The 20,258-nt window shown below is 40.5% G+C and overlaps 1 protein-coding gene and 1 non-coding gene across 3 annotated transcripts in view; one reads left to right on the forward strand and one right to left on the reverse strand.

Annotated features, from left to right (window-relative positions):
- Positions 1–18,304, reverse strand: part of LOC113017146 (F-box/WD repeat-containing protein 7-like) — a 46,845-nt gene extending 28,541 nt beyond the window's left edge. Inside the window, exons 1-3 of one of the 2 annotated variants that reach the window (XM_080298676.1) lie at positions 18,049–18,304; positions 16,408–16,462; positions 12,488–13,075 (exon numbers count right to left, since the gene is read on the reverse strand). In XM_080298676.1, coding sequence (XP_080154802.1) covers positions 12,488–13,027 — 540 coding nt within the window. In that variant the 5' untranslated portion in view covers positions 13,028–13,075; positions 16,408–16,462; positions 18,049–18,304. The remainder of the gene's footprint in view (positions 1–12,487; positions 13,076–16,407; positions 16,463–18,048) is intronic. The other variant, XM_026160303.2, reaches the window with a different exon arrangement.
- Positions 18,305–19,535: 1,231 nt separating this feature from the next.
- Positions 19,536–19,607, forward strand: trnap-ugg (transfer RNA proline (anticodon UGG)). Its single transcript has one exon. It is a non-coding gene; the product is annotated as a tRNA-Pro (tRNA).
- The last annotated feature ends 651 nt before the right edge of the window (positions 19,608–20,258 follow it).

Below are 20,258 nucleotides of genomic sequence, written 5' to 3' on the forward strand. Positions count from 1 at the left end.
CCTCACAGGGTTAAGCTCACCAAGTCAGTCTGAGTCACTCACACCAGTGAGGTTCGACTGTTATTAATCGGTCGAACCTCACCCAAAGGAAACCCCCCCCCAGAGGTTGCTTTAGGATGTTGTGGCCCAGGACTGGTTCTGGTCCTCGGGCCATGTTTTGCTCTGTGATGGCAGAGTTACACACTCCAGCCTCTGTAACCCTAAATTGGGTAAGAGGGAGGGATGAGTGTCAGGTACTTCCATTAAAAGCAGTAGGAACATATACTGTGAGGCACAAAGAGAGAGTTGGTACCTAATCTTGTTGAGACAGTGTTGGTGATGTGAGGAACAGGATTTTATTTCTCTTTTCCAGCATGAATATAAAGTAATGCAGGGCAACTCTCCAGAGACTCCGCTATCCATATTTAATGAACTGAATGCACAAATATCAGCTGAAATGAAGGTAAAAATTTTATAAAGCAAAAGAATTTGTCTTGTTCTTTTTTACTTTTTTTACACTTCTTCTATTTCTAAAGAAAAATCGTCAAACCAAACACGTTTTTTGTATGTTTGCGATCCTCAGAGCTAACGATTGTCAGACAGTGAGAAACACAGAGAAAACCACTTCAAAGAAACACACAGTCACACTTCAAAAAGGCAAAGGCAGATGTGGACGTACGTGTGTGTGTGCGCGTGCACGCACATGTCTGTTAGCAGGATTACCCTACGAGTGTGTGAGGAATCAATAAGGAGAGAGGGGGGGGAGGGGGGGAGGAGAGAGGATCAGAGGAATGTGTGAAAGATTGATTTTCAGCAGATGATGTTTCATCTCTTTCTCTCCGTAGATGGCTGCGTGTTAGAGTAGAAGAAGACCCTCACGCTCAGAGTTCATTTTAGCATCAATAATGCAGCTTAAACAACCAACAGTGAGCGCTTCAAAGGTCAGGAGGTCACCGGCCATAAAGCATGTGCAAAAATATCATAAATCATTCACCCCTCCAGGCTGCAGAGAGATTAAATGTATTTTAACACCTAACACCAGAGAGGCTGGTTTCCAGCATGATGCAGAGCATCTTCCAGAAATGATTCAGTTTCCATTGCAAACACATGCAGCAGATTGCAGCCAATCCCTGAGCTGCTGGAGGTTTCTTCCTGTGAAAATGAAGCTCCTCCTCTCACCCATCAACAAGTCCTGCTTACACTGAGATTGTCTGACTGTTGGGTTTCTCTCTCTACTATTGCAGTCTTTCCTTTACAATTAAAAAGCACCTTGCAACAAGACGAGTGCTGTTGTGAACCAGCACAGTGTAAATGAAATTAATTACAATTACAGATAGAGATGCAGCACGTGTAAAATTCTGGGCTGATATAGGAAAGTGCAAAATTAATATAATCAAAAACCTTAATATTGCCAGTATCAGTCAGCTTTGTTCAACTGTGATGTTTCCAGGGTGGAAGGATTAAATCTTTAATGACTTTTAAAAGTATTTCAGATTTGATCTAATGCACACAGCGTCAAAAGTATACCTACAGGATTAAATATAAACATACATTCACAGTTTTAAATAAGTGCTGCTGAACATTATCCAGTGTTTTAACTTGACTACACCAAGGCCTGTTTACCTCTCAACAGTGATCATGAATGACTACAACTGGTAGTTTCTCTTTGCTAGCATAAAATTAAATTTGACAGCACTGCATTGACTGCAATATTCCGAAAAATGGGAAACTTGAAGGAAGATCTAAGAAGGAGAATTGTAGACTTAAACAAGCTAGGAAGCTGTCACGGAGCCATTTCTTAATAACTGCTCATTCCAAGATCATCAGTTCAAACAATTGCACATAAGTTATTCGGATGTGTCACCACTTTCCAAAGGTCTTGAAGAAACATATATGTCCAAACTGTCACGTTCATGTTCAGGAACAACCAGCTGAGATGAGACAAAGATTTAGTTGTTTGGCCACAGTGACAATAGGTGTATTTGGAGGACCGTGTACCAACTGTCAAGCATGGTGGTGGTAGTGCAATGCATATTGCACAATGTGGATGGAAATATGAGAGAGAACTACCTTCAAACTCCTCACATGAAATCAATTTAGATTCAAACTTAAACACAGATCTTTGTCCCAACACAGCAATGATCCCAATACACACATCTGGGGTGGCTCTATCTCAAGAGGTACAACAAGTCATCCATTATTTGGAAAGTTGGTTGTTTGATCCCTGGCTGCTCCAGTCTGCATGCCAAAAGTATCTTTGGGGAAGAAACGAAAGGTTCATTAAAGTAAGAATGTGTGTCAGTATTAGATAGAAAGCACTTAGGCATAGAAAAAAAATGTATGAATGGGTGTGAGTGGGTGAAGGAGGTGATTTGTATGAAGTGCTTCGGGTGCTCCAGTAGAGTAGAACAGCGCTATATAAAGGACCAGTGCATTTACATCAGAACTGGTTTTAGAGTGGATAAAGCAGGCTAACACTAAGCATCTGAAAGTCCTCAGAATTTATAGACTATGCTTAAAAGACAGATCCATACCAAGGAAACAAACCAATTTAAATGAACTGTAGCAATTTTAATAGACAAAGATATTTCTTATGCTATCAAATAAACATTTACTAGCTTAAATTTAATAGCGCTCCCGTGTTCTTCACCATAAGCCATTAGCAACTGTTGTTTTCTTTCAACTTGCAGAGATATTTTAAGAGTCAAAAACAAGCTTGTGCAGCCACTGAACATAATGGTTGAGTAAGTTATTACAGCTTCGTCAGCCCTCAATTAAAAATTACTTCAACAATAAAATGCTACTGTAAAAATAGTCAATTACTAGGAACATCTACCGTGAGGAGAAATTGAGCTTAGCGAGCTAACAAGCTGCCGGGTCTGAAGACAGAAGTCATTTCCAGTGGGACACATTACAGAGGTGCAATGCAGCAAACAACAAGTGGTTTATAATGGAAGTAAACAATGCCACTGCACCGTGCAGAGAGTGTGTGCGCGCGCATGTGTGTGTTCATCTATAATGAATGCCGACAGTGTTGGAGGAATGTAAGGGAGTTAGTGCTCATGTATATTTTAATGAGTACCTGTGTGTGTGTGTGTGTGTGTGTGTGTGTGTGTGTGTGTGTGTGTGTGTGTGTGTGTGTGTGTGTGTGTGTGTGTGTCTCTAAGCTGCAATCGTTCCCAGGGGAGAAATAGAGATTCACCAGCACTAGCAATCAGGATAGGAGGATGGAAGGAAAAAAGGCACAAAGGAAAGAAAGAATTAAGATACACACTCAGAGGAAGAATAAAAAGCCCTGTTGATATGCTGGCCTTGTGTGTGATCAAGCATTAGCATGTAAAGAGGGTAATCCTAAAATCTAAGGAATATGCAGAGTTGCAATATTTCTTTAATACAATGATTAATTCTACCTGCTTGGTATGTGGCAACTATCACAGCAATACAAAAATTAAAATAAAAACTATGTTAAAGTTTGATAAAGAGCAAGTCCACTGGCAGGTACTGGATTCTGGTGCTCCTAAACCAGTGTCTACTTCCAGTTGGGCGACCCAAGAGAACCTCAGAGGAGACGAACCTGAGCTGGAAACTTTTGAACATGAAGGAGCATTAAGTTTACTCTGGGTGCAACTATACAGGGGAGTGTGCACAGGAAGAACCCCTGTCAATCAAATTCAGTGACTAGTAGTGATGACAGGGGTAATAATGGTTAGGAACACGAAATGGCCAGGTGCTAACCATTACAGGAAGTTAAGCAACAACAAGCAGTATTTAAAAACCATTGTCTATTTGTCTCAAACCTAAAATTAGGGACTTGGCAAAACAGCAAAAATGTTTCAAAAGGTACAGCTTTTACTTTTTCTGTATGGTGGGGTACCAGTCTGCAGGTCTGTGTGACTGCGCCCTTATTCACTTGACCACGACTGTCGCACATCAAAAATGGTGGATGAGTTAACACTGTATGGTTAATGGTCATTTTTTTTTTTTAAAGAGGCTTGAAACTTTGCAGTCTTTGCCTCAAAGCATTTTTCCCCACCCACTGCAGGTTGTTGCTCTAGCACCACCTTCACCGCTGCAGAGCTCTCCCACAGACTTCAGTGAAGGACTGTCAAACAGAATCCCTCTTCTTTTAGTCATCTGATTGAAGCCTGCAGCTCGATGACATCAGTCAGAAACATCATGTAGGTGTGTCTAAGAATAAGAAGAAATACTAGATGTGTGGGTGAAGACAGGCACTCAGAAAGAAAAACAGACTGGGGTGGGGGCGCGAGAACGACACAAGCCTCGAGGTTTTAGTGGCATTCTTCAGGTGTCACCTTACACACTGTAAAACACAGGGAATGGGAGAGAGAGGAGACAGGACAGCAGAGCACCTGTTCCTCGCTGTGCTCCCTCGCTCACACACACATGAATGAGGGTCAACGGAACACCGGCCCACCAATAAGAATACAGTTCTGTGGGGTTGCCATGGTAATGGTGCAGTTAGAGAAAGACATGAGTGGTTTAAAAAAATAAAATAAAAAAAAGAGGAAAAAAGGAGAAGGTCGATTTATACTTCAGCTACCACGTTTGAATACCTCACAGTTTTTACTGCACATTTTATATTTAGGCAAACGGGTTACAGCTATGTTATTACAGATTGGCACCTTTTATCCACTTAAATGACTAAAAAAAACAAACAAACAAAAAAAAAACATTACCATCACTATTTAAGTTTTATTTGCTCATGATTTACTAGAAGGTTTATTCCTGTGTGGGTACAACCACTTGTTATAAAAAGTTTTGAAGACAGTTTTCATCTAAACCACATGGCTTCAGTCAATCGTAGTGACTACGTAAGATCACGTGAATATAGGCTAAGACACAAGGCCTGGAGACTAGTCTGCAACCTTTGGGCAAAAACTGGTTGTGTGGGAAAAATAAGTATTCCGCATCTAGTTGGGAGCGTTGCGGAGGGTTGATGGCAGTTGCTAAAGGCCAAATCACACAGGTCTACAAATGTGTCAGTGACCTCTGACTTATGGGAACCATCTGTCACTGTGGGGTGGGAGGTGGGGGTGGACTTTTTTTTTTTTACACTACTGCTTGGCTAAATGTTGGCATGTGCTTGCAGACAAATGTGAAAAACTACAGACAACCAGTCATTTTTTTTTAGTTTTTGGTGCAACATCTTCTTTGCAAGCGATTTCATCCAGCCAGAGCCAGAAACCTCCAACAGCCACTGCCAAACAGTCCCTAGTAATCATGTCCAACGTTGACGCCAACTCTTGAGTTAGGTGTCCATAAAGTCACATAAAAACATATCTTACATACAATATAGTTGTGGCTTCCTGGTCTGGAAAATTAGCCAATGAATACCCTGAATGGCCTTGTAATAGCCCCTGTTCAGGGCCGGTGGGGGCAGCATCCCTCCAGTTGACAGTTTGATCAGCACCACACTATGTCCATCTTTTATATACAGTCACTGGAAAAAGGTAGAGTTAATGTTCATTCGAATTAGATCCATTGTTTAATCTCCCTAAAAAACCCACTGGTGAATTCTTACCCTGTTATGACTCCATATCAGCTCTAAATTGTGGTGGTAAGCCATAACCACACAGAAAGGAATTACATTTTGTTTTTTATTTTCTCTGTATGCAAAATTAAAAATGAAGATTACATCAAAACAATCAGCTCCTGCATTGAAACTACTGGCAGAAAATGGCCCTGGTGTACAAACATATTTGCATAAATCCTTGCTAAATTCCCACATCTGACAGCTTTGACAGGCTCACAGGAGAAAGTGTCAGTCTGACTGACTGACAAGAACGTTTGCTCCTCGTTTACACAAGAGAACTTGAAAAATCAGGGGGTTTAAAAACACTTATAGCCAATACAAGGTCTGGCTTCAAACCTAGCACTTTGGATGAACTTTCTCTCTCTGATAATGATTTCTGTCACTACGTACTAGAGCAAGGCGATATGGCCAAAAATATTTATCACGATATACATTTGAAAATGTGTGATAACGATATAACTGACGATATAATTGACGATATAATTGACACGAGACAAAATACTTACAGAATACAACTCCACAACTTTATTAGTGCAAAAAAACCCAAACAAACCCCCCAAAAGAACCAAAACATCAGTGTATTTTCACTTAAACAAGCAGCTGTTTTTTTAAGTGCATTAAAGTTATATAAAAATTTAACAGTGCAAATGCAAATTCCTTGCTGACAGTTTAACCAAAAGGTATTTCCAGTGGAATTGGCCGACATTTCCTCAGTATAACCATGTATAATATCCACAAAGAGGTTATACACACACACAATACGGTGATATTATGTTGAAGCACAGTACGTATCACTCCGCGAGACTCCTGCCTACGATAGCTGTAATGCTCCGACAATCCATCAAGCGGTGCGGGTTCGTAGCTTAGCAAAGTCGTACTGAAACATTTGACAGATTTTCGAGCACCATGTACCACATGAAATCGTTTCGAGGTCAGTAAACACAACCAGAATTCATACATAAGGAGCACCAGATTATAAGGGGCACTGTCGACTTTCAGAAAAATCAAAGGATTGATTTTAACCCTGGAGAACCAATGGGGCCAGAGCCGACCCCATTGGTTTTCTAGGGAAACCATGGGGTCAAATTTGACCCCATGGGTTCTCCAGGGTTAAGTGTGCCATATTTTCTGAAAAACACGGTAATAACGACGGCCCGCTAGCATGTGCTACCAAAAATAGTGCTTTGTTATGTATCTGATGGACGAAAGCCAAACCAGTTCCACACCACTGAAGTTGCAGCATTTTTACAAACCAATTTTGGTTCATCTGTTTCATTCAACGATCCGCTTTCGCGCTTCTTATTCTCCATCACTGCCCAACTTTTTCCACCATGTGCGTATGTAAACAAAGGCACTGCACATGCGCGTTTTACCCGTATTCTATCGCGATATTTCATTTTCTTATTGTTGCCCAACATTATACCTGTATTACCATGAATGGTGTGATATGGCCCAGCCCTACTACGTACTACAGTAAAGAAAAAGCTACAAGAAACAAAAACCATCATGACATCAGAGTTTCAATAAAGAAGATACCAGCTCTATATTAAAAGTTAGGCTGAGCAAAAACTGAGAAAGAAACAAACTGAATCTTTTTTTTTTTCCTCTTCCAAGACACCGGATATGAAAGAACTGAACTACATTTTTCAGTAGCTGTGTCAACGTGCCGCAGGGAGACTTTACTGTAACCGGAAGGTCACAGATTAAAGCCTCCGTCCTGCTGATGAGCAGAAGAGTCCAGGAATGCTGCAGCTCGAGGAATGTGTGTGTATGACACGCCGACTCGGCGTGGCCGGACCTGACTGGCTGGAATGTGACCGCATGCGCACACACACACACACACACACACACACACACACACACACACACACACACACACACACACACACACACAGAGCGTGGGTATGAGGGTGTGTTAAGGTGTGTATGAGCAAAAGGAAGAAAGACTTGGAAGGCAAACAGAAAGACCAACTAACAAATTATATGTTAGATGTTCCGTTTTGTAGGTTTGTGTACCTGTGGTAGAAATGCACCGTATTGAACGAACTAGACCAGATGATGTCATTGATGTTGGTGAAATTAAAATATACCGAGTGCATTTCTTAGGAAGGCACGAGTAGCATCCTCCAGGTCTGAAAAATGAAACCTGGAGATACAAAAAAATGCAGTACCTCTAATGTCCACTTGAGGCCCACTCCAAAAGTAAGCCAACTCTAATAGAGTCCTGTGTTAAAAATGTCCACAGTCTAGTAAAAATGGACTTTAGCCATCATGCCAAAAAGTTACCAGCTTAACATAATGGGCATGGCGTTTTTGATTGGCAGCTGTCCCAGCACTGCTGCTAGCTGTCAGCGAGGCTTCCCCTGCTTTCAAGTGCCTGAACTGGACACGTTTGTGATGTTGGTGCCTGCTGGAGTGAAATGATCTAAAAATAAAAAAAATAATAATAATTTTTTTTTACAATACATATTTTTTTAGTCTACACTGATTAGCAGCTGTCTAACTAACCTGTTGGTGGATAAAGTGCTATTTAACCCTCTTGAACATATGTGTTAATTTCTGGCTAAAAACCCCCTACAGCAACGTTTTGACAACCAAATTTATTCATTTATTTAGTTTTAGTCTGAAACCAATAAGCTGCATTGTATAAAAGAAGCACCCATCTATCATTTATAGACAGAAGAAAGCTGACTCTCTGCCAGTTCTGTGCTTTGAAGTGGCTTCCTTTCTCACTTTGTGATGGACAACACAGACTATTCACTGGAAAGTACGATTATGACGCATTCTCAGATAGGATGAATCATTCAGTCGGCTCAAGGTTGCATCTGAAGCGCTCGGTAGACGTCTCTCCTTGTACCAACAACTATTTTGTTCTGTGACGTCTACATCATGACAGAAAAATGGAAATTTCCTACATTTTGGCCCAGACATTAAAACGCGGCCTCCTCTAACAGTAATACGATTTGGTTCATCCCTCCTGAAACTCACACAAGAGACACCACGTTTCAGACCCTGTACGAGCAAAGGAAAGGAAAAGTGTGTGTTCGCATACCAGACATGCCGTTGCAGATCTAATGTGCCTCCACTCATGCCAGTCATCTGACCCTAGTGAGGTCAGTGTGTCTGTCATGTGTCTTTCACAGACATTTTGAGTGAATAAGAAACAGACCGAGTGTGTGTCAACAAGGTCACACTAAATCGGTTTAAAAACTAAGATAAAACCTCTTCACTGAGAATTAAAGTGTATTAATATAATTCCAGTACGTGTGTGTGTGTGTGTGTGTGTGTGTGTGTGTGTGTGTTTAATCCTGTATACGTGTAGTAGTCTAGAAAAAAAATGCTCTTAGATTACAGATCAGTGCCCTAGTTTTTCTGCCTGCTCCCTTACAAACACAAACATTTGTACATTGTGGGGACCCTCGCTGATATGGCCACTAACCATCACGCCTAAAAGCCTCGACTCAATTTTAAATTCAACCAAACCCACAGCATCTTTTAAGAAGTCAAATAGGCCCTTACAAAGACAGTCATGCATCGCCCATCAGCAAACTTGACTTAAAAGGAGAGAAAAAAAAAGAAAAAAAAAAGAACTGCTTTCACGTGTTTTGAACCGAATAAAAACCTAAATGTGCCCCCTAGAGGCCACAGAGAGAAATGCAAAACCAAACCATCAGTTGATCTTCGGGTGTCCCATCATCACACTAACAACTATACACTGTACTGGTTCTGCACCAGTATGACAGTGCATGTGTGTGTGTGCGTTAAGCCATCAGTTCCCATGGGACCAGACTTCATATCCCATGATCCCGCAGTTGTGAGAAGAATCTGAGGAATGTTGACTGCTGCACATTCCCACCCACACCTCCCTCTCGGTGTGTGCGTGCTGCGTGCCTATCTTTGTGATGACTAATTTAGTTTGAGTCCTTGGGATTGAGGACATCATTATCAGCTACGAGCATGATGGGATATCTGATGTTCTCACTGCTGCTAGACAGCACGTTTTTTCATTTTTGTATTCGAAACTAATTCATGACATGTGAGATTAAAACATGTGACTCAGGACAGGTTGACTTGATCAGCCTGAAGCTTTTGGCTGATGGCATATAAAAGGTGCTTGAAGCTACTGTGAGGTCACAGGCTGGTTTGTGGACTCTTGATTTGAACATTTTGGCAATCGAGATCAATTTTTAAAAATAAACTCATATTCTACTACTTTATAAATCACAAATATAAGCCACAGACTGAGATGCTTTACCATCTGCAGTATCGTCACTATTACAAACATGATCATAATTTACAACTCCGACTCCGACTCTTGACTTGGAGCCGAAACTCATCAGGAAAACATCACCAAGGTTGTGCATCCAAAGCTTCTTTCAACCATTATCTTTAGGGGTCGCCAAAGCAACCCACCTCACCCTATCCCAGCATCCTCCTCTGTCACACCAACCCTCTGCGTGTCATAATTCACTGCATGCATCCATCTTCTCTCTGGTCTTACACTTGGAAGTTCCATCGCGTTTTTGTTGTGTATCCAAATCATAGACCATAGCTAGTCTCGCTACCATCGTGTAAGCCTTCCCTTTCGCTCTCGCTGCGATCTTTCTCTCACAAATCACCCTGAAACCTGTCTCCATCATGCCTGCACTCTCCTCTTCACCTCTCTTTTGCACCAAATGCTATTGGATCGTTGACATCAGCTATTTCCCTGTTGTTCCCACATGTATTCTGTCTTGCTTCTACTCACTCTCCTTACCCTTCACTCCAGAGTTTACCTCGACCTCTAGGCTCAATTCGAAATGTCATCTGCCAACATCATAGTCCACGAAGACTCCTGTCTGATCTCATCTGTCACTCCTGCCGCACACCTCACCCCAGCCCCTGGCACCACACTTTCTCTGCCTGTTCTTCATGCAGCACTACAGTTCATCTGCTCTCTCTGACTCCACAAAGACACAGAAACTCCTTCTGACATTCTCATATATCAGCATGATGCCATAATGCTGCTCACAGATCATTATGGCATCATGCTGAGATTTGATTTAGTACGTACTTAATCTAGTATGTGCAAACAATCCCCGTAAGTCGAAAGCTCCACCTTCACACCGCTCTGAAAAGTTTCAGAAACTGTTTTTCTACTTCTCATTTACATAGTGTAAATAAAATGTGTATATGTGTAAACTTACACACACAAAGGGCATTTCAAACCCTTTGTGTATACACACACACACACACACACACACACACACACACACACACACACACACCTCTGCATCGGTGTTTCACTCACTACACATCTCTATCAGGTGTATTTCATTCACACTGAGGAGATGAAGTGTGCACTGGCGCCACCTGCTGGATAATTGCAGAAGAAGCAGGAACTCATAAGTATAAAAATATATTGGCAGCAGTAGAAGAAACACTTTTATAGTTTAAAAGTATAAATATACCAATCAGTAAATGGACTTCAAGAGAAAATAAAGATCCTACTGATTTATTCTGTTTGAATGAGACTATCCTCCACTGCTGTGGACCTACTGTGAACACAGTGTAATTACACATGATGTAACAGAACAGACAGAGCTCATTAAAGCGCCTCTCACATTTTAGGATATTTCACCATATTGGATTATACAAAAGCTGCAAGGTACAAATCGTAAGCAAATTGGGATATTTATCCATATATGCAAACTGTATGAACACTGACCTTTAGCCAATTACAGCAGCAGAATATGATGGGGCATCAAGGCATCTTCAAAAACACTTTAAATATCTGAATGAGGTTTTATACTGGACGACTGTTAAAATAGTTGAAATTTTTAAAATGTCGTTCTTTATCCCAACGTGTTCATGAATAATCCTTAAAGTGTTGTCTCTTTTTACAAATGTGTCAGGCTTTTCAATCATTTGTCAGAGTTTCTAAATTCTCCAGCTCTTTGTTTCCCCGAAGATCTAAAACTGAGGTGGTGAGTATTAGACTGACCCACAGAGGAGCCACTTTATGGGCAAACCTCCAGTCTCAAATAATGAGAATGATCCTTTAATCCAAATACTGAAAATATACATGATTAAGTTCTTCTTTGTATTCCCTTACCCCTGACTCCTAACCATTCACTGCCTCTCCCTGATCCTGGTTCTGTTGGAGGTTTCTTCCTGTTAAAAGGCAGTTCTTCCTTCCCACTCTCACCATGTGCAGGGGTGACCAAACATTATACTAAGAGCACCACTGGAAAATCACTCAGGGGTCCTTTTTTAAGCATAAGAATTATACTACTATGCTGCCACCATGAGATAAAAACAGAAATTACACACAATAGGGTGAATTACACTTTATTAAGCACGGTGGCACAGTGGTTAGCACTGTTGCCGCACAGCAAGAAGGTCCTGAGTTCAATTCCACCATCAGCCCCTTTTCTGTGTGGAGTTGGTGTGGGTTCTCCCTGGATTCGCCGGCTTCCTCCCACAGTCCAAACACATGCAGTTAGTGGGGATAGTTAATTGATTAATCTAAATTGCCCATAGGTGTGAATGTAAGTGCGAATGGTTGCCCTGCGACCGACTTGCAGCCTGTCCAGGGTGTACCTCGCCGCTCGCCCTATGACAGCTGGGATTGGCTCCAGCGTCCCCCGCGAAGGAGAAGCAGAAGCTGATGGATGGATGGATGGCTAATTATATTTATGGTGGCGAGCAATACACAATATATTTTGAATTAGGAACGACAGGTCATATAAAATCTGACCTAGAGTGATGATTGGCCACCCAGCTGGACTTTGGACAAGCCTGTCAAAGAGGGAATCTGAGTGTTTGGGTCCTCTTGCTAACAGTAGGGCAGGTGTGTCAAAATAAATCCCGCACATCACCTTTCTAGGGCGCATGACACACAAGTGCTTAATCAAACAGAAGCCTGAAAATGATCAAGTTTACTAAGATAAAAAAAAATACTGTGGGTCCTACCTTAAGTTGCAGATGAGCCTCAGGTGACGCCAGCTCCCCTTCCTCCTCTCTCTCCTCAGCATTTGCCGCCTCCTCCTCCTCATTTTCTTCTTCTGCCGCCTCCTCCTCTCCTTCCATCTCTCCATCCTCCTTCCCCTCCCCTCCACTCTCTGCCTGTCCATTATCCTCATTGGTTGGTTCAAACTGGGTGGTGCCAAAGGGCTCTGAAGGACAGGACTCATCCTCAACAGTTAGGATGGCGACTCTGACCTCCTCTTCATCCTCGCCCCCCCTTCCTTGATGAGGGGAGGAGATGAAGGGAAAAGAGGTGAAAGAGGAAGAGGCAGAGATTGGGGTGTGTCCATTAATCAGCTGACTTTGAGCTTCATCTCTGGGAGAAGCCTTCATCAATTCTGTTTCCTTTCCCTCATCTTCCTCCTCCATCTTTATCCCCGATTTAGGTTTAAGAGAACCATCCCTCTGTTCCCCTCTTTCTCTCGCCTGCTCATGTATCGTCTCCTCCTCTCCCTCCTCTCTCCTTTCTCGATGTCGTCCCTCCATCGATCGTCTACTCTTTCTTCTTAACCAGCACAGGAATGTAGAAGCATCCTGAAAAGATAACAGGGATCAAAACATCAACATCATCATCAACAAAAACCGCAGCACAAACCTCCACTGAGGCAGCTCATTGTCTGGGCAGGATTTACTTTGAAGGGAATATTGTCATTATCTATTTATTCATTTAAGTTTTTTTCCTTTTTAAACTATAAGAAGTTTGCACTTGTTCTTACTGCCCCACAAAGTGCAGGCTTTTAAAATCTAGCCTGTTTAAACCCATTTTAATGCACTTTTAGCTGTTTATGGCATTCTTATCGCATTGACTTTCAATCTATTGACCTTAAAGGAAAGATCAGAGGTCAAATGTAACAATACTTTATGTCTTTATATCGCACTTGCTATACATTGACCATACATACCAGACTACATAAGAATATTAGTTTTTAAGTTGTAAGCTTATTCTGTCCATTTTTCCATGAATAAAACATTAATGTAAGGTCACACAGAGTGGGAACGTATTTGGTTCTTTTAAATATCTTCTTAGAACATAAAAAACTGGAATGTGTGTAAAAATTGGATTATAGTTCTGCTTTTGCAGTATTTTTATGCTGCCAAAGTATAAATATCTGAGAACAAATGGGATTCAGTGTGTGCCCAATGGGAAAAAATAAAGCAGGAGGTTTTTATTTCATCAACCTATGCCAATTATTGTGTCTCATAAGCTAAAGACAGAAAGCATTTTAATGAATGACAAACAGCAGGTTTATTTATCTTCAAAACACAAAAGCATAAAAAAAACAAATTTTTTTTTTCAGTGGTTTCATATTGAAATTAGCTCATGGTCACATGTTTAAACAACACTTCAGTTTTGGTTTCCTTTCCTTCAGAATTCAGAACATTTGTCCATGCCTTATGTATTGATCACTTTAATAATAGTAATATCACTTTGTAACTTAGTTATATGAGTGCAGAATAGCATCACAAATTATGCTCTATCACACATACACTTTCCCAAAGGGACCATTGTATGGAGGTCAGAGACATCCAAGCGCTGCATGTCAGGAATTATTATTATTTTCACCATCATCACCATCATCATCATCATCTCGGAAAGAAGGGAGGCAACGGCTAAGTGAAAAACATAGTTGTAATTCTCTCGGAAGGGAAGGTTTTAAGGATGAGCTGAACTGAAGGTTCAGGCTCACATGATGTGTTGTGTTTTTGTCTGTGTATGTGGATAAAAGAGGTCAGAGCGGCGGCCCATCTTTAGAGACCACTTTGGCGTTTGACTAGAGATTTCACCATATTGCAATATGTAATTGAACCCACATCTAAAAGCTGCTAAGCAGGTGTTTGCAGTTTATTTTAAAACTCTCATGACAGATGTTTTTGTGATTGAGCCCCAGTGACCCAATCCTCTTACGTACATCCATGGCCAAAAACACAAATGAAAATAAAACACACGAGTAATCAATCATTAAAAACGTATGAACATCCATTCCTAAATACAGAAAAGTCCATGGAAGCACCAAAGTTCATCTCCTCTCTTTAGATCCTCAAAGAAAGAGAAATTCCTCCAGACCTTCTCTTTGCTTCATGAACACTCGAAGCAAACACTCATTTAATTTTTCCACCAAACAAACTTAAATCATGCCCCTTATATAACATTTGGTTTTAAAATATTTTTTTTCTTCAAACGGAACAAAAAAAAAACCAAACAAACACTTTTTTGACAAATTAAAAGCTCACTATAAGAATCTTTCTATTAAACAGTGAAAGAGTTTTCCTCTGCCATCCTCACCTCGAAATGTTATAAACCGTTCTTTGTTGAAAGCCCGCCACTAACATGAGATCTTGTTTTTCTCTAATCAGTGCCTCTAAAGTATGACGGGTGATCTATGCAGAGAGGAAACACCACAAAAGTGAGCTCTCAGCAGGAATAGAGACCAAAGAAACTAAAAACTAAAATGAACACTTTAACCTGTCCCCAACTTGATGACTTCTTTTTATTTCAATTTGACAAACTCTGCAGTGGCTCCGTAATTAGAAACACAAAGTCCAGCATGGAGCGGCTGAGTGAATGTGGTCTGGACTCTGGAGGAGAGTCACTAAAGCTGCTAACATGGTGTTTTTCTCCAGGACAGGCCTCGGTGTGAAAGTCTTCCTGCACTGAGGGCAGCTGTGGATTCCCTTCCTGTCCTCTTCATCAAAGTGGGTTTTAATACAGTTCCTGCAGTAGCTGTGTCCACAGGGAATAGTCACCGGATCCTTCAGTAGATCCAAACAGATGGAACAGTTTAATTCTTTTCTATACAATCAGAGCAGATTTATAAATGTTGAATTCAGTTTTTGTGTGATAAATTTTCAGTTTCAGTGTTTCGCTTTAGTAAAATTACCATGAGATCGCTTTCTACTTGTTAGAGATGCTGTTTTCTGCACTTTTTCCCTTTTAAGGCATAAACATTTTATCCCTTGTGGCCCATTTGGGTAGTGCTTTACTACATGTGAATGCTCTTAAGGAGTGGTATTAGATTGATGCACCTCCTTAGCAGATTTGTTTTAGAGGAATTTGCAGCCAGCTATTTTACCCTTTAATCTTTATTTATCTTCTAATATATCTCCTGTTCTTGATTGCATAGCCCACACCAAATCACCGTACCACATTCTCCTACACTATGCCATAACTATGTACCATCCATCTAAATGTAAATAAACTCCACTCTTACAATTTATTCCTGGATTTCAGCCTCTCCTTCTGACTGAGGATAACTATTGTAGCAAAATCCAGCACTGAACTGAATAACAGCATTCTGTACAAGAAGAGTTGTGTAAGAGCCAATTAGCACATGTGCAGAGCTACAGAAATCACCTGAAAACCTATGGAGAGAACTAAAGGTCAGAGTTCACAGAAGGGGCCCACAGAACCTTTGAAGTCTGTGTGGAAGGGCCAAAATCACACCAGCTGTATATAGTAACTATTTTTAGAAAATATGCGGACAGAGTGGAACTACAGAGTTTCAGGTAAAAGAGGGAGGAGTTATCAGGGTTTCAATTTTGAGCCATCTTTTAATATAGAAGAGCGCATTTAAAACACCAGTGAACACAATTCTTAGGCTGTAAATGTTAATTTCAAAGTAATGAACAAAATAGAAGTTAAATCACTATACTTACAATATTAAAAGGTCATTATGCAAAAGACAGGTTAAATAAATCAACACAGTAAATAAAGATTCAGTTAAACTCTATAGTGTAGTATGGTGTAATATGGTGTAAGGTAAAGATCGTACAATAATACAGAGAAAATAGAAATCCTCAACAATTAGATGACCTCCTATGAGCAAGCACTTTGACAGCAGTGGGATGGAAAAAAAAATCCCTTTTACCAGGAAGAAACCTCCAGCAGCAGCAGGCTCAGGGAGGGGCGGACATCTGTAGCAACTGGTTGGGGTGAGGGGAGGAAGACAGGGCAAAGACACGCAGTGGAAGAGAGCCAGAGATTAATAACTAATGATTAAATGCAGAGAGGTGTAAAAGACGTGTTAAAACAGGTGATTGAAAAAGAAACAGTGCATCATAGAAGCCCCAGCTTCAGGCCTTCACAACTAAGGGAGGATTCAGGGTTACACAATCCAGCCCTAGCTGTATGCTATGCCATATCTTCCTGCACTGAGGGCAGCTGTGGATTCCCTTCCTGTCCTCTTCATCCCAGAAACTTTTAATACAGTTCCTGCAGTAGCTGTGTCCACAGGCTGTAGTCACCGGATCCTTCAGTAGATCCAAACAGATGGAACAAGAGAAGGTTTCTCGGTCGAGCTGAACTTTCTGTGCCATTTCTCCTCTCAGTGTCAGTGACTGTGTGAGTTTCTCTGGGATCCAATGGAAAATATTTGTAATAGTTGTACAGGCTGGAGCTGCTATGTTTCAAGTAAAAGTGGGAGTTTTGTTAAAGGAGTGGTTTGAAGCATACACTGCATATTTAACCCTTGTTATACAAGAGAGCACCTTTAAAATGCTGGTCAGCACATTATGTACAGTATGAAAATTCTAATGAAATATGAGTGAAATCAGTCACATGTGCTTGTAACAACTGACATTTAATGGCACCAATCACAACAATCGCCCCCACAACAACACCCAAAGCCAAAATACACTGATTACTGTAGCTAAAGAAGATATTTAAAACTTTTAAACAACTTCTGCAACGAATCCAAACACTAAAACTACACCAACACTTGTGACAAAATAATGTCTTACATGAAGCACCTGCTACAAACAACAGCAGCTCCAGCGATCAGACAAACCAACATCAAGCATCAAGTCAATCTGGCTTCTGCAACTAAAATGACCACTACAACTTACAACAGCATCCAAAACATGGCAACCATCCGCAACTAAGAAGAACATCAAAACAATTAAGCAAAGCAAATCTTTAACCTCACAACTTCTGAGCCAATTAGTGAACCTACAGCACCAATTACAAAGCATATGGCACTCTGCAATCTATTTGTGTAATTTCACCAACACCAGCAATCAAATTCAGATCCTACAACAAAATCCCAGAATTATTCAAGACCTTTTCTGCTAAACACCAGAAACAAATTTCTTTCCATGTTGCACAAACACTTATTCGAACATCTATAAGTAAATATAATTTAAGATTTAAAGCATTTAATCCCAAATAAAGTCAAAGATAGAGTGTTGTGATGCACGCTCAATCGTCCAGCTGTCCATCTGGACGTAGCATTTCATCACTCATCCAAGTGACTTCTTCAGTCTCTGCTGACTCCAGGTTTCCGAACATTACCGTTCATACTTGTATAATGAGACTCAAATCCTGCCTGCAACAAGTGTGTGTTTTGATAACTACCCATATGATGTCGTACTTCAAACTGCCCGCAGCTAAAAAATATCGGGTATCTCTATAGTTAACATCGATATCTCCGTCACTTTTACAACCACCCTGTTTAGCCACTAAAAAAAATCAATACGACTATGTTAAAAGCTTTAAACCGAGACGGACTTACGTTTTGAGCTTTCCTCTCGCTCTTCGGACTTTAAAATTTAAAAACCGGCATTTTCTTCTTTGTTTATTCTTCACAGCAGCTTCAGCGTTTCCGCTCCAAACAAACACCTCGGCTCTGAAGATGTCTCCAGAGCGTTGAAATTACACACTTTCCGCTTCTACAAAACCTCAAACCTCAGAAAAACTAAACTTTATCCCGTTCTCCTGTCTCCCTTTTACGCATGAAGCTTTGTTTGGCGCGGTTTGATGACGTCAGGCGCCTGAATTACATAACGCTCCGCCATTGTCCAATCAAACGCCTCACAGCTTCCTCTGTGTGCTGACGTCTCGTTGTGAAAATCTGTTGTTTAGTTTACTGTGGAAAAACTAAATATCTGCAAACCTGCAGCTCTCAACCATTATAATAATGGTGGCATAACTTTTTAAAAATTACATTTAGTTATCTAATAATACACTAATACTAAATACTCTTATACCAAAGCCTGTTTATTTCAACCCACAAATGCATTTTCCTCACAGATGTGGCTCCATTTAAGGTTTCACAGAGGTGTACACAATGGTGTGAGGTTCATTGCCAAGAAGCACTGTTACAAAAAATAAATGACCAAACACAAATGTCCTGATTTTATAATATATATGAGACTGATATCAGGACCAGAGCAGATGGACTAGACGCCAAGCAACTTTGATGGGGTGAAATTAGACTGAGCTCACTTTATTTCATTACAAAAAAATGAAGAAAAACAGAGAGGAAGATTAATGCTTCCACCTTTACAGCCTGCACAACAAATTCAAGCATAAAGAACCTGTCTGAAACCACAACATGAACCTGTAATAACTGTACATGCAAAGTACACTCACTGCAAATTTGTTTTGCATGTCTCAAGTGAGAATTGGGATAACACATTTTTTTGTTTAGTTTTTTAACATACAGATTTAAATATTTGCTCCACGTCTGACAATGTTCATGTAAAGTTTCCTTCAGATTGGCCCACCATAATTGGTTGATTTGAGATTTACCTATTATATACATATATCCAAAGATGAAGGGTAAGGACCTTGTGTAATACAGCTAGCACCCCCATAGCAAATTGTAACATGTATATGGTAGGAAGCGAAGGCTGGGAGACTCTGTGATACAACTTGTACCACTAATCTTAACCTGATTTACAAAGAGGACCTTTCAAGTTAGCATATTTAAGAATATTCTATATTACAGCCTGCAAATCTAAATCTACACTGATGTTCTTCATTCTTGTATGTGACTGCATCTCCCCTCTCTCTCCACTCCACCTCCCAGTAACAACGTCCAGTCAGAATCTCTCCACACAGAACCTGCCAACATAAAGCAGCGGAGGACGGTGATTTCATTATTACTGTGTATGTGAAAGATTAGCTGCCAAACAGAACAACTTACAACAAATGAAAGCTAGTCAGCATAGTGACAAAATCACCGAACATCTGTGAGCTCTACGGGTGACCACGTGTGGCTCGTTGGTCTAGGGGTATGATTCTCGCTTTGGGTGCGAGAGGTCCCGGGTTCAAATCCCGGACGAGCCCGAATTGCTTTCGGATGCTTTATTTATGTCATAGTTATGGATGAAAATGTCTAATTTCAACTGAGGAATCCTTTAACATTTATATCATATTTAAGTTAAGCTTTTGCAAAGTTAACTTGTATAACTCAAACATTAATTAATTAACATAAATGATGTACTCAAAAAAACTCATTCAGTCATTAATTGACTAATAAGACATTCATTGGTGTGTCAGAAAGAAGATAAAGAGGTCATGATACACTTTAACTATACAACAAAAGTTCAAACTGTTCTGATAATGCGAGGACGTTGCTGTGACTTATACAGTGTCTGCTTATTTTTATCTCTTCTCTAAAAAGCATCAATAATATTAGCTTAAACCCCTTGAAATTATTAGCTAACTTTAACCTTCTGATCCACTAGTCTGCTGGTATATCGCGAGTCGCCAGCTGAGAAGCTGATGAACTTTATTATTTTTATTTTATTTTTTTAACGATTTTTGTTCCTATTCTGATCTAATTGGGCTTCAGTGTTTCGGTACAGCTGCAGATCCAGGTGACAGCAAATCAAAATGATGTCACCTGTGAGTGTCCAGCTATTGTTATACACCGATATGGATCAGTTCATGTTGTTTTTTTCCCCCACTGTAACATTTAACAAGGACTGAGAGAGG

The sequence above is a fragment of the Astatotilapia calliptera genome, chromosome 3, assembly GCF_964374335.1.
Source record: "Astatotilapia calliptera chromosome 3, fAstCal68.1, whole genome shotgun sequence".
Taxonomy (NCBI): domain Eukaryota; kingdom Metazoa; phylum Chordata; class Actinopteri; order Cichliformes; family Cichlidae; genus Astatotilapia; species Astatotilapia calliptera.